Here is a 25,840-nt window from a genome sequence, read left to right as displayed (position 1 = left end):
CAGGGTGGCCCTGCGGGCTGCTGCCCACACACACGCTCACGCACACTCACCCCAACAGCATCATCAACAAGCATACACAGACAGTACACAAGCATGCACTTCAAACCACACACTCCATGCGCTTTCATGGTGTGTGTACGCCAGAGTGGATATTGATTATTTTAAACAGAGGCACTTACAACGCAAGTGCTATTCCTAGGGCTCTGAGCGCACCCACACACAATGTCTTTCGCCTATGATGCATGAATGTGCGCACGCACACATGCAACCACGCATGTGGCTATACGTATATGTAGAAACACATACAGTTCAGACTGTAGTGTACACACAATCACGCATGCAAGCCTAAACACACAAAAAACTGCATTGTTGGCATGCCATAAATCTCTCTGTTAACGAACACCATAGTCACTTCTGACTCAACGCCAGGCCATTGTCAAGGGGCGCGTGACCTTTCCCCTGAGACAACCCACAGGCCAATGAGCTCTGGGTATTAGGCCACAGTCCATGGTCTAAAATGGCCATGACAACAACAAAAAACACGCTGTGAATTTCTATTCTAGGCTAAATTTGCTTTTTGTTTCTGCCCGTCTGACCCAGTGTCTACCCCCCCCCTCCCACTGGGAGACCACCTATTGTGTCCTTGTATCCTCCTGGCAGTCTTCCCTGTACAGTAATATCCCAGTGTCACATTATTTTAACCACTTTCAACCTGATGTAACCTGGAAATGTTCCAGAATTGTCAATAATACATAAAATGGCGGTCAAGGTCGATTTACTGGCTCGTTTGGCTATTTTCGCTATTCGTTGTACAACAAAGTATACATGTAGGGCTTAAGTGGTTAACACTCCGGATTCGGCTATTTAGGTCCCTCCGTGATTCTCTGTCTGCTTGTTTCCCTGTTTAACTGCCCGTCTGTCTGTCTGTCTGCTTCTTTCCCTGTTTACCTGCCCGTCCGTCTGTCTGCCCACCTTCTCCCTGTTTGGCTGACTGCCTGTCCAGACTGACTGTCTGCCTGTCTGTCTGTCCAGCTGTCCTGCTTCGGGCATTGTTTTTTCTCCTAATCGGGCAAGGCTGTTATCCTCTGCTGAGCCATGATGAGACTTGTGGGAGTTGGAAACACTGACCGTTCGGGAAATGAAGCGATTAATAATAATCTGCACGAGACAATTGTGTTATGTGATGTTGGTGACAAATATCAGTAGCCTATAGGCCATATCAGAAACATCTCCACTGATCTTCAAGGGCTGGGTTCGTCATGGTCTGTAGCTTCTGACGCAGTAAATAACAACCACCCGCGCACACGCACGCACGCACACACACACACACACACACACACACACCACACACACAAAACACATGGACAATGGGGCATCAATCTGAGAATTTATTCTGTAAAAAAAAGACATCAAACAAGGGGGATGTTTTTGCCTTTTGTAATAGTTTGGAAGAAATACTTTGGATCCTCCCCTTTCTTAGTCCACTTCCTCTAAGTTGCTTCTGTGTTTATTCCTACTAACAACAACACTACATGTTAAAGGCAGTGGTGCTGACAGATTCTGCTGTTAGCATCTAACAGAATCTAACAGAGAATCTGTCTTGAGAGATTAATGAGGCAGACACGCACGCACGCACACAGAGAGAGAGAAAGGAACACAAAAGACAGGGGCATAAATGCATGTATACACACACACACGCTACACGCACACATACATGCCCACAGGATGTGATCAGAAGTCGTACATCCTCTACGCCTCTCTGCCCCCGCCCCCCCTCCCCCCCAGCATCCTGTGTGAAAACCAGATTAACCATGGCACGTTACTACAGCAGCACAGGAAGTCACGTCTGCGCGGGAAGGATGCAGGGGTTTGACAGGACACAGTGGAGGGGGGGGACACTTATTACAATCAATACTAACAAGTTTTAGGCTCCATGTTTGGAACAACCTCCATTCATTATGGCAGACAGATGCTCGCACAGCTCGACTGAGCAACGGACTGCGTGTGTGAAAGCGTTTAGGTTTGACGTCTACACATGAGCGGCCTCGGGACATCGCTCTACGTATATACGCTCTAATCCTTCCTAATTGATACATAGGTGTGGGCGGACGGCTGAGGAGGACGGCGAAGCGGGGGGGAGGGAGGGGGTTCTTTGTGTGCAGCGCGGAGCGTGGGATGGAAAGGTGCACCTGCTGGGTCCACATGGCTCTGAATAGGTCCTGTTTAAGTGGCTCGACTCACGCACACGCCGGTCTGAAGTGCTGCCCCTGCTGTGTGCATACGTGCTCTGTGGTCACACGGTGCCTCTGATCAGCTGGCGCTGGGATAAGAGGGGTGGACCAGATATATAGCCTACCCTACCCTGGCCTATTTAGTTGTTGTTTTCTTAGTGTCAAAGCACAGGTGCAGCTTGTAAAAGGAAGAAAAGGAGGTTGAGAGAGAGAGAGGGAGAGAGAGAGAGAGAGAGAGATGGGGTTAAAGGAATTCAAGGAACATGGAGGGAAGGGATGGTGTGTGTGTGCGCGTGCAGAGTGCACGTATGAAAATGCATAGAGAAACGTGTTGTGAAATCTTGAATATTATAGAAGAGTCAAGTACTCATGGCTTTACCTCTAAACAACTAAACAATTTATTTTCTCATACTGCAGACGATGCTGGTAAGGTCCTGTTTCCTGCTGTATTAAATCTGACTGTCCACTTGAACCTTATGTAATCTCACTCAGAAGCTCCATGCTGATAACCCCAGCATGCTGCATGCTGTCTCCTTCCTTCCAGAAAACATGTTATTTCTGTAATGTAGACACTCCATAATGCAACTCAATGTGGATTTGTGTGTTGCATTCTCCTGTCCTTCTGTCTGTGTGCTTTTTTTATTTTTATATATGTGTGTGTGCAACTGTGCATGCGTGTGCGGCACTGCTAGAGTCAGCAGAGAGGAACATCTGGATTTATCCACCTGGATCCAATCATCTCGTCACAGCATCCGTGCTTATCCCTGCATAAGCACAAAGGAACCAATCTACAGCACTTATCCAATAACACACTCAAATGCAATGATTGCTTTCCCATTTCAATACACGACAGTGTGTCGCATATTCCCCTGCATTCAGCATTCCGTTATGAGTCAGTGGTTTCGAATAACCAGGGTTTACAACCAGATAATAATCAAATGAATGCAAGTTGGATTGTTATGAGACACAAAAAAACTTGGAACAGTCTTCCATATGAGTAACAACAAAGGGTGAGAAGTCAGCTTTTGCATGCTTGGGGGGATGCAGCCATGTAACTTTTTATACACCAATTTGGATTATGGTGTCAAGTTTTTCTGACGCCAGAACTCCTCTCAGTTGTCTCGGGGCATTGTAAGCGCACCAGTGAGATGAATGGAGGTTTTCTCTCTCTCTCTCCAACAGTCATTGAACCACACTGTGGTCTCACAGCGTACATGTGCGACAGGGATGGGAGTACAACTCTCATACTTAGTCATTCCAGTAGAGAAAGTGACTGAATCAGTTATCCGTCCCCAAACTATTATTGAAAGCTGTATATGAATGAAGAATATCATTCCCGAAATGCTGCATCTTGGATTTGGATCAAGATTTTGCGACCATGAAGCACCCTGACGTCCTGTAGCACAAGTTCACATAAGTGTGTGAATAACAGCGGACAAATGTCTCAGAAGGATATCTCAGCATTTTAATTGCGACCATAAGTCGCATTTACTATGAAAACCTGAATTTCCGTGAGTCATATATGGTCACGCCTCGTGACATCACGCCTCCATCTCCATATATGGAGCTGCCCTTTTCTGACATTCCATATGGCCAGTACAGAATTCATTCCATATGTTGATCTGACCCCCCATGCCAAAGTGCCAGCGCTCGCCCAGCCGTCTGCTGTCACCCAGGCGGATGCGTGCACGCGACCTCAGGGCGTCTTACTGGTATTACAAGTGTGTGTGTGACTGTGCTTTACTTACATATCAGTCATTCTGACACAGTAGCCGTCAATTTCTTCAAAAGAATACGTGATGCAACATTCAAGAATGAGAATTCAACTAATTGAATCTTGTAAATTAGAAGGACCGGTGGTAAAAAACAACATTTTGAAATCCTGGACAGTGCAGTGAGAGTTTGTGATTAGCATCAAACCCTGTTCCATAGGATCAGATGAGTGGCAAACACTGAAATACACAGAAGCCTGCAGAGACACAAGAATACGTATTCTAGAATGTGTGTGTGTGTGTGTGTGTGTGTGTGTGTGTGTGTGTGTGCGTGCGTGCTTTCGTGCGTGTCAATGAGCACTGAACTGTTTACCATGAGCGGCCTCCCGGCCCTGCTGGAGGAACTCAACAGCACTGTGGTCACCGTGGTGTGGATGGTTTGGTAGAACTCACAGCTGAGGACACATTTCCGTGGGAACACAGCGAGCTTCAGTGGTTCACAGCAGCAGCACTCGTATACCTTGTTGTCTCGTTGAGTAAAATAGGTCTGTCATGGGTGTGCGATAAACAAGCTATCGCCCCGCATTTGTTGTTGCAAGAGATTACAATTTACAATTTAGATTGGATACATATACTGTACATCACGCACTGTATTTGTACCATTGCATGCATGCATATCACACAACCCCGTATACCACATTACCAATGCTCTCCTTGTGTCCCTTAACTCCACTTTAGGGTACGATTGAGTGGAAGAGGAAGGAAGTGAAAGCGAAGAGAAGCATTTAACAGTGCATACACAAGTATAGAATAGTATGTGTGTTTGCGTGTGTACGTGCGTGCGCATGTGTGTGTGTGCGAGTGAGTGCTTGGGGGGTGGGGGTGGGGGGGGGGGGTGTTGAACAGTACACCTACTCTCCCACCTGCCTTTCAGAGGGCCCTCTTCAATCACAAGGCTGGGGTCATTATGGATCTGAACCTGTATAGCTGCTGGGCATTGTTTATCTATTTCTGTCTTCTCGCTTTACGCCAAGAACACAGAGCAGGAGACCCATTAAATGTGTGCTTGAAAATTGAACAGCTCTTGCGTGATACACGGTGTCCTGTACGCAGCGCTCTGCCTCCTGTATGCTGTCAGGAATACACACAGGCTGACATTTGATAATCAAAAACTGACCTTATCAAACCTGTCTGTTACTGTGCTGGTCTATTCATTGTGATCTAACTGGCAGTACAGGCCTGGGGCATATTTTAATAATTTGAATGACATGAAAATGAGTATCGTTATAAAATAAAACAAAACAAAACGTTCATATACGGTCGGTAGATATAATAATGAAGTACTGTAGAATACATTCATTACAATTATTCCACAATGTGTCGAACTATCTTTTTCCGTTAAGTCCACTCCACACAGAGAAAAACACTTATTTTAATAATAATAATTACAATTGTATAGCTCGCTGCTAAAACCTAACACAAGTGACAGCGGCTGGGGACACCTCTGATTTATTTGGCCCACACGCTGCCACGCTGAGGAGCCGTGGGCATTGGCCATTTCAACAGAAGTTTTTGTGCGGCAATTTCAGTTATGCATACCATGATTAGTCTTTTCTTGATACTCGTGCATTACACAGCTTCAAAATTCCCCTAACTGTGGCTAACAGCATCCCTGCCTGGACCTGCCAACAAACGGCACACAACTCTGTCACGCAATCAATTAAGCAGTGATTTGTGACCAAAGGAGACCGTGAAATTGCTCCGGAGAGGTCTATATTTGGACCAGAGCTTCCTAAATGCACTACTTAAGGTAAACTACATTAAATGTGAGGTAATTAGCGTGCCACATACCAACCGCAGACTGCTAATTGAGCTGCCTGTGGTACAGTTGCTGCCTGCCTGCATGCCTCCGCCCAATGGGATCTGCAGACTGCCGCTAATGCTAACCTTAGCCTTCGTGCTCCGCGCCACACCGAGGGCAACGGCGCGCACAAACAGTAATTGTCAGCTGTCATGAAATACAAAAACATGTCAACAGCCTGCTGGTGGGCTGAGCTGAGAGAAGGGGACACTATTGTGTGTGTGTGTGTGTGTGTGTGTGTGTGTGTGTGTGTGTGGCCCCGTACGCGTGCGTGCGTGCAGCACAATCGAGTAGTGTACGATAGCTTGAGGCACTGACGTGCGTGACTGACTGCGTGCGTTCACATGCACCTGTGTAGTGCGTACGTGAGAGACAGGGAGAGAGAGGGAGAGGTGGATGCTGTGGTTGGGGATGGGGTGTATTTGTGGGAATAGGGCAGCTTTTACATGCACTGTTTGCCTGGAGGGCATGTGCGTCGGGGCTTGTTGAAGACATGTCGGGTCCCGGTCCTTGTGGGAATGTCACTCTCCACAGTTCCAGGATCACGCAAGGCTCCCTGGGGCTTAATGTGGAGTTGCAGACGTGGACAAAGTCAGAGATTTGTGGCTTTTTAAGTCATGTTTGGCAGAGGACCTGCATTATATAGCTCTGTGTGAACGTGTGCCCTCCGAAACTGCTGTCACTGCAGAAGCTTCTTTTGAGCACTGATCCTATAACCTGAGAAATTCCAGAAGAAATCTCTGTTCGCACATAGACCAAACACTTTCGCAATGGCCAAAGCGAGTAGTAACCCAACATGCATTATGTCTCAGGAATGGATAATATGTGTTTATTTAGTTGTGTTTCCAGTGGCGATGGGACGTATGAGTTGTAACTAACTTACTCACTCGCTCCCTATCATGGTAGCTCCCCGTCTTTGCCGTCTGGTGACGTCAGCCTGCTCCGGGTCACGACCCCATGTCTCCGTTATCGCCCCTGAAGGGATTCCCCGGCCTGGTTGTGAGACTGCGTCGACCCCGGGGTCCAGCGCTGCCAGGTTTCCAGGAAAAAATGTGTTTGTTTAACTTCAGACTAGGATCTGATGGAGACACCAGGAAACGCTCCAGACACTGAGGATGAGACTCAACACACGCATGCAGTGAACACACACACACACACACACACGGACACACGGACAGTCAGACACAGATAGACAAGGACAGACAGACACAGACAGATATACACACACAGCTGACAGCAAAGTGGGAACAGGAGTTTTGGGAAAAATGTGCCATGGTGTGATGGCTGGGGTCACAGTTCACACAAACAGACACAGCTAGACAGCCGGATACACACACACACACACACACACACACACACACACAGTTTACACATCCACACAAAAAAACTGACACTCACATTTCTGAGTTGTCTAAAAGAAGCATAGAGTATACATGAGATGTAATAGCAGCAGTAAATCTACAGGCTGCAGCTTTGAAAACTGCCTGGCTCGGCAAAAACCTCCAGAGACCGAGAGAGAAAGATCTCCCTGGGCCGATGATTTATGGGATTCTAAAACCCCCTTTTATATGAGCTCCATACGGCCTGACATGGCAATAATCTGGTGGCATTTTGTTTTAATGAAAGCCAAAGCCACTTTTCAGCCATGTGGTAGATAGAGAACCAAAACGCAAACGTTGACAGAAAGCTGGTGAGGCTATCGAACGGCGGCCAAACCAGATCTGAGACCCCAACTCTAACCCACTCAAAGGAAGTCACACAAGTTGCTTGGCAGACTCCTAAGACACTGAGATCAAAATGTGAACGGATCTCTTTAGCGATCGAGCCTGTCTGTCTGTCTGTCTGTCTGTGTCTCACACACACGCACATGCACACACACACACACACACACACACACACACACACAGTTCTGCCATGCCCTCTCCCCTGCATGCATTCCCGTCGTGTTATGCTAAATGTGCTCTTGCGCTACGGGCTCCGTGCCTCGTAACTCCATTATACTACTGTAGGGCGAGATCATTAAGAGCACATTCTGCATTCATTATAGTGATTACATACCCCTGTAAAAACACACTAATGAACAGAGAGAGACAGCAGGGCAGAGAGAGGGAGAGGAGAGGGGAGGGGAGGGGGGGACAGAGGGAGTGGATGATAGAGGCTTTGAGTAAAAGGATGAACAAAACACTTTGACCTCTGGCACAAACAGCATCGACCCACACCTACAGTACGTATGACCAACCATCTCTCTCTCTCTCTCTCTCCTTCTCTCTCTGCCCTTATACTCTCTGTCGTGACACAGCCCGGTGGCCGCGAGGCCACCCTCTGAAGCTGCCAGAGCCATGCAGGCATGCATCTACCTGACTCACAGCTCCCGCGGGCTACTTCAGGTTCACTGAGCATGGGCGGCAGGCACAGGACCTTGCCAAGGAGATCTGCTCGGTCCCATTAGCCGCGCGCGTGGCCACGTGTCTGCCCGAGAGGCCTTTTTACCCCTTTCCGTTTTTGTTTTTTGTTTTTTGTCTAGAAATAACACAGGACTGGTGGTCTCCGGGCGGTGTTGTTGGGGGCAGGGGTTATAGCAGACAGTTTGGCCCCATATTTCCCTACAGATTTTGCCTTCACAGAGCATTAATAGTGAGGAAGAGATGATGTGTGTGAGAGCAAAGGACTTGTGGTAACATACAGTACAACGCAGTTGTTCACAGTGTTCATGTGAACGTACATGGATTGATGTGCACTCCACCTGCACGTATTCACTTATATACAGTACTTAGCCTTATATGCCTTGTCGTGCAACGAATAGTGAAAATAGATTACCGGTATCTAAAACGGGTTGCGATGCAACATGTTGATCAGAGATCTCCACTTCTAATATATGTCTGGTGGCATCTAAATTCAAATGAATGGCCTAAAACTGTGTGGAAACGATTTAGACTTGCAGAACCATTGCAAATACTTTTGTGCAGTCCTTGATATTGGGACGGTATCAAGGTTGGTTTACAAAGCAGTCGCCGTAGGTTATTAGTGCTTGTTTTCTCTGCTGTTCTAGCCCATACATACACATTAGAAATCTCACACTGATGACAATGTTCAAGAGTTTTGGCCCTCATATGTGGTTCTTTTAAAATGCTAAAATGGCATGCCATTTCTAACTAAGGATACTCTTTGTCAGTGTGCTTTCAGTCTTCACAGTGTTTCCATTGGCCTATTGTTAAATTTAGTATTATGAAATAAAGCTTACAATTACAGTATCATATAGTATTGCATAGTTAATCCAGTGAGGCATTTAAATTAATTTGAAAAATCTACACTGAATCCTGAGGCCACAAACCTCCACCTTATACAGGCAGGTCGCTGCTGTTGTATTGACCATCATACGGATTTCAACCCGGGTTTCCCACACAAAAGAACTTAACATCTACTGCTCATCCAAAGGGTGACAGGCAGGGCTATTCTGCTACAATTATATGACAAACAGATCATTGAAGCATCCCTAGTTAGAAGGGTCATGCACTTTGAGCATTTTTTAAATAACCACATAAGAAGGCCGAAATCTTGAACATCTCTCCGGGTCATCAACAGACGATGCGGTAACCATCAACACCGGGGTCATTTCGTGTCAATGGCTGGGAAAAAAACACCGGCCTGTTATCATGTGATGTTGACGAGGACGAAGATGACGACGGCGAGGTAAACGATGATGGATAGCTCTATTAATAAACCGGACAATAAAGACCCTGCAGACGCACAGACGACAACAGCGGTGCCGTCGGATGAGAGGCCCCATTATGTCCCCGATGAGGGAGTCAGCCGCTCTGCCAAAAGGACACTTCACAAACAAACCCACGTCTAACTTGGCCTGCCTCCTTCTCTCTCAGCAACCCCCCCAACCTCCCCACCACCCCTCCATCCCCTTCTGTGAGTCCGAGTCTTTTTGTGTTCTCGCTGACTCTGTGGTTCTGAAGAGTTGTGAAGGTCAGTCAGTGGACAGACGCTGAAGTGAGAAGGCCTGTGCTCCTCGGCCTAGGGACTGTGACCTCGCGTTGACCTCGCACTGAGTCACAGAGGGTGGGGGAGAGAGAGAGAGAGAGAGGGAGCTGTCCAGCCAGCCAGAGGCGGTCTTAGTGGTGGACAGTGGACAGTGGGTCGTCCTGTTGTGTCCCAGATGCACGTCTCTGACAAAAGGAGTGTTGTGTGGAGGTGGAGAAGGACAATGGCACGCAGACTCGAGGAGTGAGAGGTGGCGAGGAGGCTTTCTCTCCCCAGCATAAGCACCTTATTGTCAAAGCCTGCTTTGTTGGGGAAGGGATTCTCCTCCAGAAAGAAATGGCCCATTTGCCAGGCTGGATTTTAGTAATTATATTTCATGCACTGACAAGGGCTGGACGTTGTGGGTGTGTAGTAAGACATGTAATATTTTGAAGGTGCATTTAGTTTATTTTTGTGTGAAAATGCAAAAATGCAGACTCTCGTACGCATGCTGCTCTCGTACGCACACACACACACACACACACACACACACACACACACACACACACACACACACACACATACACACACACACACACACACACACACACACACACACGCACACACACACACACAGACCAACAGAACACAACATGTCTCCTAGTTGTGCTGGCAATTAAGCCACTAGTTATTTATTACCAGGGTCAAGGAAAAGTCAACCCGTCCATAACGTCAATACAATAAAAGCATCAGTGGTTGAGATGTAGAAGACAACGGATTACAATTTACACCGAAAATTTTTCACTTTATCTTTGTTATGATTATGACACCCCCCTCAGTGCGGCAAAACATTTTTTAAACTCACACCAACCTCACCCAAATAGAGGTGCATGCTTGTCGTAACACATAGAAATAAATCCACATACACGAATATGCTCACACATCTCCACAGACGTGACCGCAAACACACACTGTGCTTTATCTTACTGTAAATAGACCCCCCCCCCCCAGTATATGCATAGAAACATCAGCACAACAGGCGAGCAGACAGTGACGATGAGGTTTTGTGCATACACAAAAAGGGAATTAAAGAACATACCTGTATTATACACTGCATGGAGCCTAAGCAATCCCAGACATAGATATGGCTATTCATCACAATGTGACTACAGTCCCAAATCATCCAAAGAATTCACACCAATGGGAAGATAGATTGCTATTACATAATACTGTACATACATACATACAGTAGATGGAGAATGAAGTGATTCAACTACTTAAACCCTACAGTATATACTTCATTGACCGCCAGGTCCCCCAGGGGTCTTTTGGCCCCTCCCCCTTTTCCCCTCTAAATAAAATCTCTTTGCTAAAAATAGCCATCTACTGTACAAGATCAGAATGCATTACAACATGTTCTGAGATTGTAGAGCTGCTATTTTCGGCAAACGTTCGCCTATTATCACAGAATGCCTATTATGACATGCCCAGAATGGAGATGCTAGGGTTCATGGGGTTTATCTCTTTAGTATCTCACATAAATGAAAAATCACACAAGTGTGATGTGAGGGGCGCTCTTATCATCATACATCATCACATTCCGGCCAATCACTTTTCTGTTTTATTTTCACTTTTTCAAATCATCGCTATGGGTACACACACACACACACACACACACACACACACACACACGGTTCAGATGGCTACTGACTCAATTAATATTTTACTTTCATACTAGGAATCGTTATGTAAGCTTTTTCATCAAATGATGGATAATACATTTGAGAATCAGACTCATCTGCTTCTCGTTCCCATTGGTGGTGTATGCATGTCTTCTCTTTCTTTCTTTTTTTTGGGCTAACATTTGGCAGCGTGGCAGCTTGCCATCGCACGAGTGTTCCCGTAAACACTCACCACTCTAGACCTCTGCTGCTGCGCTTTGCCAAAATGTCACTGGGACTGTGGTCAACCTCTACCACAACGCTGAATAAAAGCTAGACCCAGCCAGCACAGAGCACAGCAGAGCACTGCAGAGGCAACACCGCATGCTGCACAGAGAATAGAATTTATAAGGGAGGTGGCAATGTGGAAGCAGCACGTACGCTGCCAGGAACTGTTGTTTTCCTTTGTTGATGGAATATTTCCATGGCTACTGACAAAAAGGCATACAATCAAAATAGTCATCCTGAATGCCAGAGAATTTGTGAGAAATGGCTATAATCTGGGTATTATCAAGGGATGCAGGCCTTCAAATGTCAGCTGGTGGACTTGGGTTTCAGGTCGCAACTTGAGCTTGCATGAAACTGGGCCAGGCTCCAGTCACTATACCGTACATTGTGGTCGTAAACACTTGTTTTCTGTTTTCTGTGACAGTTTTATGAAGATGCTGGGTTGCCTCTGTTCTAACAGAGTGTTACCTTAAGGCCTGGCTGTGATAACAGGCTTTGCCAAGGCAAATATCTCTATGTGTACCATTTACAACAAATACGTGTTGACACAGGGCTGTTGTCTCTGTTTTAACCCGAGGGGCACATTTGCTTTTTCAGAAAAAGACATCCTGTTCCAGCATAGCATGTATTTTCACTCACACATGGTGTGGGTGAAGGAGAGAGCCTGGATAACCAAAGGTGGGGTATAGTAACTAAAAACTCTCAAACACAACTGTTTGACTCATGAAGTCAGTCTTTGAGAAAGCGTACTAACAAAGAAAAGAGGCTCAGCAGCACTTATGAGAGGATCACTGAATCCATCACTGGATGCCATAGCATCCCTATTCTGGTGCCAACGTTCAACGAAAATGGCAGATCTACAAGCTCAGAACGTTTCACTTTGCATCGCAACGCATCGCGTTGTGGGCTTGTAGATCAGCTATTTTCGCCAAAGGGACTTGGTGTTGGATTTGGAAAAAGGAATGAAGTAGAGCCCAGCTGGGGGACCCAAGACAACTAAGTACTGTATATAGGATTTAAGTGGTTAGAGAGGGATTAGTTGGTAGATGTAGATGTATTAATATTGAAATGAGTAGGCCTACTACTACTATATGTAACACCCAGGATTTGAACCCGGATCTCCCCTGTAGGCTCTGAGTCATGCTACACATATACATTATATAGCCTATAACCATTCTTTTGTATTTGCGAACGCAATGAGCACTTACTATGAGACCTAGCAGATCATGTCTGTGTGTGTGTGTGTGTGTCTGTCTGTGTGTCTGTCTGTCTGTCCCGCTTTTGTGCCCATATATGGAGCTGAGTGATTACGTCACCATGACTCAGCCATAACCATATAAGGAGTCCCCAAAGCAGCTATACGTCCAAAACCCAAATATGTACGAGCTGCGTTCGCTTCCCGCGTTTGCGTGTCTTACTGGTTTTACTTGAGTAGTAATTAGTAGTAATTGAGTCATATTTAAGTCAAGTTACACTATATTTGTACAGGAAATGGTAGTACCCTTTCCATCCCTCCTATAGATAGGGCATACGTGGTAAATCACTATGTTTTACTTTTAAAAAGTTTTAAAAATAGCTAGGAATCATTGTGGGCCTGTAGATGTATTTTTTGCTAGTTTTGAATTTTTCCTTTCTTTTCCCTTTTTATATTTATACTATAATAACTCAATATAGGACAGTGGACAGTGGTTAATGAACCTTCGCATCCCTATATTCTAGCTATGTCATAAAAGGCGAACATTCGTTATGAGCTTGTAGATCTGTTGATCTGGTGTTAAGGGAAAGGTATAGACATGGGGGTCAACAAAGTATAAAAGTGATTAAGGCTTCCTGTGCTTGGAACATCACATGTCCTGTAGCTAGTTTATGGACTGAATCCTTCCGGTCTCCCCCTCCATCTCCCTCTCACCTATCCTGCTGGCGGTCCCAATAAAGATGAAACAGATCCAAAACATCTAAAAATACTATTAGAAGAGGACCTTTTAAAGAATAAAATCAATATTGAGCTAGGATATTCATCCCTCAGGTGTGGTTCTGGCAGAAGACCACCCTACCGTGTTGTTTCGAGCCACCGTGGGACATGCAATACCATCTGGAAGGTTCTTTTTTTTGTTGTGTTTGCGTGGGTGTCGGGAGACTTACAATCAAGAGACAAAGGTTCTCTTCTCAGCAGTCCAAACAGGTGTACCGTACAGAGGAATCACGTTTCCTTGTCTCACGAACTGTACACATGCTTGCAGAATGAACCGCAGGCAGTCGGCCCACCATAAGCACAGCCTAATCAAATGTAATTTATGTGGCGCGGGCCTTGTATTCATTCTACATCAAAGGGGTAATTTATTGAATATGGGGCTTCCTGCTTGAGATAATAACCTGTGTTTTTAACTCCCATTGTGCAAAATTCTTTGGCTATCCACATGATTAAAGACAGTCCACTGGAGGCAACGGGCATTAACTACACTGCAAAACCATGAGTGTTAATTGAACCAGTTAAACCCTATTAGTTGTACGACAGTGTCGCACGCCAAGATAGACGATCAGCTGATAGCTGCTCAGTGCTCAGATAAGTTACGATGAGCGCTCAGAGGGGAGCAGTTAGGGGTTAAGTGACTTGCGAAAACTTTGACACATAGCCAGCAGGACTCGGGAGGCTAACCGCTGACCTTCTGATTACCAGACGGACTCTCCCCTTTAAGCTATACATGTGCAACTGGCGGACCGTGGGCCCACATGCGGCACCCACCTTCACTTAAATGTGGCCTGCAGGTTAATTTCGGAATACTGATATATTATTGCTTTCAGCTGTTACAATTCCAAACATAACCTGCTTTAATTACAGTCTATATTAGTAGCTAATTAGTATTACATTTGTATTGTCTCTGTATTTGTATTTAAGTTCATGAAGTTAACATTTTTTCAGGACTCCAATTCAAAAGTATTTATAGAAAAGATTATTCAGGATAGATAGAAATAGCAGATCTACAAGCTCAAAACGTATCGCTCTGCAATGTGTTTTGAGCTTTCAGATCAGCTATTTTTGTGTGACATAGAATGACGAAGTAGGGTATTGATTGAAAAAAGAAAGTTAAAATAGGGAGATAAAAGGTTTCTGCATGACAATGCAACAGTGGCCCTCTGGAGTGAGTGTGGAAATATAGCCTAGTGGCCCTCTCCATCATAGTGGCCCTGTCCATCATCCCTCTCCAGTTGCCCATGCACCCCGAAGCTATATGGCTGCTGCAGTCAGGGTCCCTCCATCTAAGGCAGTGGTTTTCAACCAGTGGTCCGGGGACGACCAGTAGTCGTAAAATGAAACCAAATGGACCCGGCTATAGTTAAATTATTCTTAAACCTCTGCATTACTTAATTTACAAGAAGTCTACACAATTAGAGAATGTAGAAGAATTGTTTTTTTTTTTTTTGTGGTTTTCACCTTTATTTTATATATTTTTTATGGAGGGACAGACAGTAGACTGACAGGAAATGGGGAGAGAGATGGGGGAAGACCTTAGAGTAGAGAAGGCACCCGGAGGAAACCCTATGTTATTTTGATTAACATTTGCCTGTTCTCTCTCCTAATAGTATCAACTTCAAGAATTGTGGACAAAATTGTATCCAACGACAACAAAATATTTAAGTTTTGGGTCTGAGAGGCAAAATCTCATCAAATGGTTGTCTGTGGCTTAAATACCAAATAGTGCAATGGCCATGCCTTCCCTGCCAGGTGACCAAAATGGGGATGCCAGGTTGAAAGTGTTTAACTCTGAGAGTGTAAAAGTGGACCCATAAGGGATAGATTAACATCTGCAGTGTACCTCACCAGACATCTCCATGAGGCACTGTTGGAAGCACATGTGTCTATAAATCTATCACAGTCTGTATTGTCTGACTTGTTATGTTAGTGGATTATGAACGGAGGCACAGTTAAAGCCCATTAGTTAACTCCATCAAATGTTGGCGTGTCAGTGACGATTCATGAATGGTAAATAATGGCACAAGGGGTGTTTGGAAGGATTTATGAAAAATCCCTTTGAGCAGTGGCCATGATCCATTTCCTTTGATCAGGGGCCTGTTTATGAATTCTGGGAATTATTTAGTCAGGAAACTGACTTATTTCTCTCTAACAATATAATAGTTCTTCCCCATTTGACCGGTTTTGGGAAATACCGGTGAACCTGAAGCAAGGGCCCTCATGTGCAAAACTGTATCTAACATAATTATGTCTAAGGATGACCAGACTTCCCTAAATTATCAGTGTTATAAGTAAATATATTTAATTATTTTATGAGTAAAAAAAACAAATTAACCAAATTTCTCAGATAATGCATACATTATTTTTTCAAACTCAAAGATTCATTTTGAGCTGAGAAATGCAGCTCTGTCTGTCTGTCTGTCTTTCTGTCTATATGTATTCTTGACACAGCATCTCAGTATAGGAACCATTATGGAAGGTAAAATGTATAAAACAGGGATTGGGCAAAGTGTCCACTTCTCCCCCAAAAAACTCAGGACCAGCTCTCTCAAGTGAACAGTTCTCCAAAATAATAATAAATAATACATATTTAATTTAAATATATATAAATATATAATTGAAATGATATAATTTAATACTGATTTAAATTAAAATGTCCCTTTGGCCATAAGGTTCAGTCACAGCCCTTTCAGAAATCATCATGCAGTAGGCTATGCTTAACGATCCGTTCACACAGGTGGTGGGCCGGTGGCCAGTGGGTTTAGATATCTAACCCTATGCCCCTCCTCGGCCCTGAACCAGAAAAGTCCCTTCAACGTAACACATGGATGGCTTTTATACAGCAGGAATGCTGCTGGAATGAGGCCTGGGTGGGCTTGGCTTCCCGGTTCTCCCACGGAGGAACTAATACGTCATCATGCCCATATAAGGACTACCGACTTCCTCCGCGGAAGGCAGGGACCACAATAATATTGTGTAACTGAATGTTTAATTCATAGATAATGAATTAATTATCAGGCTGCAGATTGAATAACCCTTATCTAATGACTGTGCAATCTATTATTTGTTACACAGAGGCAGTTTCGCTAGCCTTGTGGCAGAAGTGGGCGTATTATAGGGTATAATACTTTAATAAAGAACTAACACGTGTCAAGAAATTGCTATTCTGTCATGACAGAATAATAATATCGAAATGATCATAAAACAAAAGCATCAACATCAGGTCTGAGTCGTTATGCGGCGATCTGAATAGCAGCAATTTCATAACCTTTCCGAATATTGTATCACACAATAAAATCCTCAATGTTCATTTATCTATTTATAACACCGAGAGTATAGCTATAGCCTATACATTTAACCAAAGGATCAATTTAGTGACAGCTTGTAGCCTACATGAATCCTTATACTATACAGTGTACCCATTATTAATAAAATGAAAAAGAATAGGCTATTATTCCATTGCAGCGACAAACAGCTCCAAATGAATCTCATTCTCACCTCAACCTTTAGCCAACAATATTATCCCGTTGCCACTAAACAAATCAGCCTAAACGGTCTGAAAAACATCACATTTAGACGGGAACCTCTATTGATTGACTGCATGTCTGAGTGTCTGTCTGTCCCCCTTGATCAGGTGCGGCAGTGCGCTAGTCTGTCCTGTTGCTGTCTTGCCTACAGGCTTGTTTACACTCCCAGTTCCCGGCAATAGCGTCACTCACTCGACGTGCTTATGGTGGGCGGGGAGAACGGGGCCAACTTGTCCAATCACAAGGCTCTACTTTCCCTGACAGCAGCTTGGGTTGGATACATATAAAGAGGCACGTTAGTGACCGCCAGCATACATTTGAACACTGAGATCTCACCGGCACACAGCCCTAGAAAATAACACACACTCTCACACAGGGTGACAAGTGTTCCCACTACGAGATCGTGAAGATATTGGAACAGATATTGGACAGCACTTATTAAAACGGACCGCTGCTTTATTCAACGCCTTGGAGTTTCACTCTCACTTTGTAGCGGGGGTGAATTGAATTCAATCCCGTTTCTGAAACTATATTGGGGGGACACTGCCGAGAGAGAAGACAGGTGCATTGATGCACGCTCCCCTCTGCTGACACTGATATTTGTTGATTTACCCCTGAGACTGTGTTTCTAATAAGCGACCGCCGGTAAGCTTATACTTTTTCCTACGACTTTAATGTCTACAAAGATGGAGCAACCTTTTTATCATGACGACTCTTTTCTGTCGGCTTACGGCCACTCAGATGCTGCCATGCACGACTACAAACTGCTAAAGCAGAATATGAATTTGAACTTGACAGAGCCCTATCGCAACCTGAAAGCCCAGCTGAGAGCCGAGGCTGACCTCTACCATCACGGGGCGCATCAGGACGTGGGGTCGCTCAAGCTCGCCTCGCCGGAGCTCGAGAGGCTCATCATCCAGAACGGCAACGGCGTCATCACCACGCCGACGCCGGGCCAGTACTTCTACAACCGGGGCATCACCGATGAGCAGGAGGGCTTCGCCGAGGGCTTCGTGAAGGCGCTGGACGAGCTGCACAAGATGAACCACCAGCTGCCCCCTCCGAACGTGTCCATCGGAGCCGGCGGCGGAGTCACGACGTGTTCGGCGGCAGCAGCGGCGGCCTCTAGTGTCTTCGGCTCCTCCCTGCAGCCTGAACCGCCCATTTACACCACGCTGAACGCCTACTGCCCCAACACGAACCTCTCTTCCGCATCCAGCTACCCCACGGCCACGATCAGCTACCTGCCGCCCCACCAGCAGAGCCACCACCAGCAGACCTCGACCCACCCGTTCCAGCACGCCCTGCCCGGAGCCACCGGCCTGCATCCGCATAGGCTCGTCGCTCTGAAAGAGGAGCCCCAGACCGTCCCCGACATGCTCAGCAGCGACACCTCGCCTCCGATGTCTCCGATCAACATGGAGAACCAGGAGAAGATCAAGGCCGAGCGGAAGAAGCTGCGCAACCGGCTCGCGGCGACCAAGTGCCGGCGGCGCAAGCTGGAGCGCATCTCCCGGCTCGAGGAGAAGGTCAAGGTGCTGAAGAACGACAACGCGGGGCTTTCCAGCACCGCGTCGGTCCTCCGCGACCAGGTCGCCCAGCTCAAACAGAAAGTCCTGACGCATGTCAGCAGCGGCTGTCAGCTAATGCTGACCAGCAAGCTGGAGGCATTTTAGAGGACAGTGACTGACTAACTTTTTAGAAGTGATAACACTGGAGTAATGTTCTACATGAGCAGCACTGGAGTATCGGCTGGTTTGTTGCTATAGAGATGGTAGCAGTACAGTACAGGGCCGTCGGCTATGTGTAGACTACTCTTAAAGGCTCATGTATAGGGTTGAAAAAGAAAGACTTTGGTAATGGTACTTTAACTTCCGGATGCTGGACACCGGTCACGGGACCATTCAACCCTAATAGAACCGGGCAGCAGCGTCCCATGGTGGGCTGAACACACACAGAGACACTGACCAGGCACAATCATCCATGGGCCCATGTTACAAATGGTATAAAGCGGGAGTAATTATTATTGTATGTCTTTGTACTTTTACAACTGATGATAATGTCATGCAATGCTGCATCTATTCAATGTGTAAGTTATTTTGTTTGTCAGGTTGATCCAGACAAGCTGTTATGATGTCGTATGTTTACAATGCCTTTTTTTATTTGTGATGATCATGAGGTGTATTTAAGTAAAGTGTCTTTAAAAACGAAGCAATTATCGTTATGTTTTTTCTCTGAATGTTTTCGGTATTAATCTGGGGACAATCATACGATGCATTCATTCAACAACGTCAACACAGTATAACAGTAAAACACACAATACCTATAATGGGCGCATATATAATATCATTGGCTTTCCCTTCTTCTTTTTACTTGCGCAAGCAGAGCGCGCAAGTAATCGTTTCGCTTGGTCTCTTCGAAGTGAAGACAAGTTTTCTTCAACGGTAAATCTGTGCCTGGTTTGCTGGGACTAGTTACAACATTACGTCATCCTTGAGAGAGTACATGGTGTGTATATGACGTAATGTTGTAACTTGTAACTTGTAACTTGTAACAACTTTTTGGAACCAAGTAACCACAGTATACTGCTAATCAAATTACAACTACATACTCTGTATGTAGTTGTAACTAGAACAACTACATACAGTCTGTGCCTGGTTTGCTGGGACTAGTTACAAGTTACAAGTTACAACATTACGTCATATACACACCATGTACTCTCTCAAGGATGACGTAATGTTGTAACTAGTCCCAGCAAACCAGGCACAGATTTACCGTTGAAGAAAACTTGTCTTCACTTTTTGGAACCAAGTAACCACAGTATACTGCTAATCAAATTACAACTACATACTCTGTATGTAGTTGTAACTAGAACTACATACAGTCTGTGCCTGGTTTGCTGGGACTAGTTACAAGTTACAAGTTACAACATTACGTCATATACACACCATGTACTCTCTCAAGGATGACGTAATGTTGTAACTAGTCCCAGCAAACCAGGCACAGATTTACCGTTGAAGAAAACTTGTCTTCACTTTTTGGAACCAAGTAACCACAGTATACTGCTAATCAAATTACAACTACATACTCTGTATGTAGTTGTAACTAGAACAACTACATACAGTCTGTGCCTGGTTTGCTGGGACTAGTTACAAGTTACAAGTTACAACATTACGTCATATACACACCATGTACTCTCTCAAGGATGACGTAATGTTGTAACTAGTCCCAGCAAACCAGGCACAGATTTACCGTTGAAGAAAACTTGTCTTCACTTTTTGGAACCAAGTAACCACAGTATACTGCTAATCAAATTACAACTACATACTCTGTATGTAGTTGTAATGTGATTTGTAATTTGTAAATCTGTGCCTGGTCTGCTGGGATGTATATTTCAACAAATTTGAAAGTATTATTACAGAAATTGAAGTTAGAGACACATATTACTCTGATCATGATTTAGTATTAATATCACTATAGTACAAAATGAAATACATTTAAAACAATTGACAATTTACAATAAGTAATAAAATAATTATACTGTATAATATATTTTAATTCAGTTTATATACCTTTTTTTTCATCACATATCAATGATTCATTTTTCTGTAAAAAAGTAGTTAGGTAGCAAATAGTTACACGTAATGATTATACATTTCAAACGTTCCTTCACAGAGATACTGAGATGTGATACTTTCCAGCGGTCGAAAGTACTTGCGCGCTCTGCTTGCGCACTAGTAGGCCATTTATGGCCTACTAGTGTGCAACAAGCAAGTATGCACTCGGCAGAGTGCAGTTCTAGTTGTATCTATGTTGTCAGAGATAAACTATTGCATAAGAAAGCACATTGAAGTTTCAGCGTTCAGCAGACACGCTCAGCGTAGGCACGCACGCACGCCTTCCTTTACGCACCAGCAGCGCGAGTCCATATTTGGGCATGTTGGTCATATAGCGAGGGAGGATTTCTGGGAAACCCCGCCCATGTTGCAAAGTAGGCTAGTTTCATTACAGTCGATTACAATCGACACTCGGTACAGTAGACATATGACCAATTTGATATGAGATTGGAATTTCCGTATTGGCCTCATTTTAGCATTCGGTACATAAAACAGCATACTATTAAACAGCTATAACTATAGTCTGTAAGAAACAAACAGGTTACCCTATATAATAGCCAATAATATGCCACATTTGTTTTACATTTAGCCTAATCACAGAGACTATGTAGGTCACTGATGTAAAAAAATAACCTTGTTAATACTAGGCTGTATAGGGCCCCAAATGCTTTAACTGAAACGGTGATAAAATTATTGGCGAATTCATTTACGCACAAATTCGTTTGCACACATTTACCTATCATATAATTTATATCCATGCAACTGTCATGATCAATAATTCGGTGCGGGAGCAGAGCACGTGAACTTCGTGAAGGGAGGGAAGTGACAGTGATTTTAGAAATGTCGGGGGCGTCTCAAGATGCCACGCTGCTTGGCACAGCTAGTAGGCGCGAGTGGGCGTGTGGAGCATCTGTGTTAATAGATTGGTGGAGACGCTGCCAAGGACATGAACGTTTTGGGATGCATCAACGTTCAAGTATGTGCGGCCTCGTTCATAATATAGAGGGATATGGGGAAAAGTCCCCGTTAAGCAGCCTTAAATGAGGATTAGTCATCAAACGCAAACGGTTCTATCCAAACAGTCTGGCTAATCCAAGCAATGAAAATATTTGGCAGGCATTTGAGACCTCCTGTTGCGGGCTTTGGTCGAAGGGAGAAGTATTGAGCGTGCACAAGCTGCACGGTCTCAGGAAACAGGACAGGGGAAATTCTGTCCTGTCCTGTTAAGCAGTTAATGACGTAAAAAGCCAAACTGTCCACAGACTCTCACTCACACAAACATAAAAGGAACCACTTCAAAAGAAACATATAATTATGTGGTTTGAATCTACTCTCACATCAGCTGTTTTCGAGAGGACATGGCTATTGGCTTAGCCTACTTTCATCTCATATTAGACTAATTTCCATCAATAACAGCTCTCCTGTTTTTGCATTTAGTGTGGAAACAGAATCAGATAGTATAGCCTGTACACCACCCACACAACTCCTATTTTTGTGAAACAATATACGTTTCTGATAAAAGAGGGGATGTTATGTAGGCCTTACAGTACACATTTGAATAAACCTAAATTAATCCATTGGCAATATCACAGTTTGTGTACAGTTATTGACAATAGCCAATACTTCCCTTTATCAGGCCACCATTGTATAATAATTGGGGCCTATTTGAATAAATAATTGCATAGCCTAATAGTTTAAAAATAAATGATAATTTCTTGTACACAATGTCATTCCAGGAAAAGATATAAAATAAAAGACCAAATCACCATGGAGTCATACAGAGCACACTATTATTTTGTTATGGCAATGCAGATGGAATCTGTTATTTTGGTAACCATCTGGTGGTTGTGTGTGTGTGTGTGTGTGTGTGTGTGTGTGTGTGTGTGCGTGTGCGTGTGCGTGTATGTGTGTGTTGGAGTAGTGTATAGGGGTGAATATGTTATATGAAACATAAACAACTGTGTTGATCTCCTCGCTTACGTCTAGGGCCTACACATTATACACAGCATTGTGATGATATCACATCAACACATGCAAAGATTAACAGGCCAGTTCAAGCTGTGCTGCCTAGTATTGACATGTCTCACTCTCAGCCCACAACCCACACTGTACGCACTGTGGGAACTGTGACGTAGAATGGTTTGATATCTTTCCTCTTCCCCTAGCCCCCTTTTACTCCCACAAACACAGACAGCTTCTTCTTCTTCTCTCTCTCTCTCTCTCTCTCTCTCTCTCTCTCTCTCTCTTCTCCTCATTCTACTCCTCCCACCCGGCCATCTGAGGCTCTAACTTCTTACCGTAATCGGATCAAGTTTCATCACCAGTATTTAGGAAAGGTTTTAGAAGTGCCTATAGGGCTTGTTATTACAGTTTCATTATTCATTTTTGACAGTAGCAAAATTCTCACAGTTGCAAATAGTCTTGACACCTTTTGCGTTAATACCAAAGGCCTTTAAGACTGTTTGATCATTTTATACGTTGCAAAATTATGATGTGTAGTAGGTGTATATGTTCAATAAGCTTTTCAGTATATTTATTTCTATAATGTGCACACATTACCATGCATACATGGTAAGATAGTGTACATGAAAATTTGAATTTCTTGCCATCAACATAATACTGTTTGCATCAAGGCAAGACTAACAGTTAATGTACTGTAGGATGTTTGTCATGGGCATTGTGCAATATGTCGTCATTCTCAGAAGGTGTGTACGTATGTGCAAACTGTTACATGAGAGCAATGTATGTCTTTTATCTTTTGTGGAACTGCTGGACTGAGTCGAGAACAAATTTCCATATGAAGACATGAAGCATAATTTATCTTATCTTATCTTATCTTATCTTAATTGTCTCATTTCATGGATTTACATGACTAAGAGACACCTGTTTGTGTTAGCGTAATTTGTTTCAAGTCAGTTGTTTCTTTCATTTTGTGAATATTGCTGGTAAGGTCATGGAAAGCTGTGGGCTAAATACAATAGCATTTTTTTTTGCCAAAGGCTGATTCGGTCTGGTTTATTAACCAGGCTATAAAGACAAGGCTGAGTGACAATGTCAGGGAAATGTATGTGGGATGGGGTGTACTATAAACGTGGACAGCTGTGGAGGAGGATGCCAGATTTGAACGCTGAGCCTGCTGGAGGTGTCGTGTGCATCTAATCATATTCATATTATAGTCATATTTCCATACAGATATGTACAAGCAAGCTCACAGCAACATTGTTCACCATGGCTATATGGGCATTCTTGTAGATTTTGTGTAAAGGCTCCCCTGGGGGACCTCGGGTCAATAAAGCAGGCTATATGGGTATTAAGTGACCTAGTCACCTATAGGGCAAGGGAGAATTACAGCCGATCTACACCTGAAACACGACTCTGTTCAGTCCTGTACCAGGAATAGAGCAGACTAGAGCAGAACTTGTGTTCTGTCCGCGATGTAAACACCAATTGTTAATTAATTTTTACATGTCTATACACTGCAGCCTTCATTTATTACAACAATATACAACGCACTGGTCCATAAAGACAAGCATAGATTCTCAGTGTAATACAGTGTTATTGGTATGCATGGTCCCATGAGTTAGTGAGTACATACTACCATCTAGTGGATGTATGTTGTTCCTGTTTATGTACTCAGCTGGAAAGGTTTTTTGTCAAATACTGTAGTTGAGAACAGAAAGATTTCACGATTAATTCAATTAAAATCTGCCCGATAATATTAATGTGTGGACTGGACACCGGAGGGTAATTATCGTTGGACATAATGAGAAAGCGCTGAATTGGGGTTGACAAAAAAGAAAAGAAAATAATGTTGTTATACTTTGTATCCATGGAGAGTATAGGCAATTCATACTCTGTTGTACAATGCTGTCGCACAGAGGAAATTAGCAGATCTACAAGCTCACAACATGTAGTGATGCGACAAGCTGTGGGGCTTATAGATCCGCTATTTTTGCACAGGACTCCATCGTACAAACGGATTTAAATCAGGCATAATTATATAACCTTTGATACATTTACTGTACGCACACAGCTTCAGGTGCTCCCCAAGGCTGTGTGAGGTCTTTAATCATATTTCCATACAGAAATGTATGTACAAGCAAGCTCACAGCAACATTGTTCACTTGGGTATATGAGCATCTTACGCTCCGAGTTAAATTGAGGTTCAGTATTTTGCTGTGCATTCACATTTATAACTGCTATATTGCCTTGTTTGCGGATGACACTATTGATTGATTGATTGAAATATTTATTAACAGTTTGCAGAATTACAGTACATTTCAAGCACAAACTCAATACAAAGACTGTTAACTGTGAGTGGATGACCCAATTAAGCATTACACTTGTTTACAAGAGGGTCCACCTTGTTCAATTCACCAAAACATTTAGAGACGTACAAATAGACACTTCTATATAGTCAAAGAACAGAACAGGAATTCATCACTACTATCCCATAGGTCATAGGATCTCGCAAATGTTTAGGGTTCATGCTGCAGCCAGGCAGAGTGAATGTGCTTTACAACATCTGATACGAAGGATCAGAGTCAGACCCTTCCCCACCAAGGAGTCTGGCCCAGCTCCTTATCCAAGCCTAATGCTGCGTTCACATTTTTCTGCATGGTGAGTGTGACACACCCCTACAAATCAAAGGTGTTGTGTTGGCCTCAACTTTTCTCTCACTCCATTGGTGTGATGAAGCATCAAACAATGTTTTTGTTTCACTACTCCCCTTCTCTCTCCCCACAATTCCGGCTCCACTTTATAAATGGGAGAAGAACTAATTACTGCCATTAGCCATTCCCTTTTTATTGATGTAGTGTGGCTTGAGCAACACTTCAGTGGCAACCGGGCAGCATAGTAGTTAACCACGCTTGGCCATTTTGTATATTGCTATAGTGTCAGAAGACTCAGAACACAGGCCTAGTCATCTTGACACTTGCAACTTGGTCGGTGGTCCGCCATCATTTTTAGGCTAGTGGTTCCAGTACGCCTCCAATTCAAA

The 25,840-nt window shown here is 44.1% G+C and overlaps 1 protein-coding gene across 1 annotated transcript; it reads left to right on the top strand.

Moving 5' to 3' along the window:
• Nucleotides 1–17,547: 17,547 nt before the first annotated feature.
• junbb (JunB proto-oncogene, AP-1 transcription factor subunit b) lies at nt 17,548–19,432 on the top strand. Its single transcript, XM_080776842.1, has one exon. The coding sequence runs from the start codon at nt 17,896–17,898 to the stop codon at nt 18,895–18,897; it is 1,002 nt and encodes a 333-aa protein (XP_080632968.1). The 5' UTR covers nt 17,548–17,895; the 3' UTR covers nt 18,898–19,432.
• Nucleotides 19,433–25,840: the final 6,408 nt, after the last annotated feature.

Source organism: Protomyctophum bolini (genome assembly GCF_963924005.1).
Source record: "Protomyctophum bolini genome assembly, chromosome: 11".
Lineage (NCBI taxonomy): Eukaryota > Metazoa > Chordata > Actinopteri > Myctophiformes > Myctophidae > Protomyctophum > Protomyctophum bolini.
Note: the sequence above shows the minus strand (reverse complement) of the source record. Positions and strands in the feature narration are given on the sequence as shown.

Coding starts and splice junctions, on each gene's coding strand:
- junbb (XM_080776842.1), top strand. CDS start 17,896: ATGTCTACAAAGATGGAGCAACCTTTTTATCATGACGACTCTTTTCTG.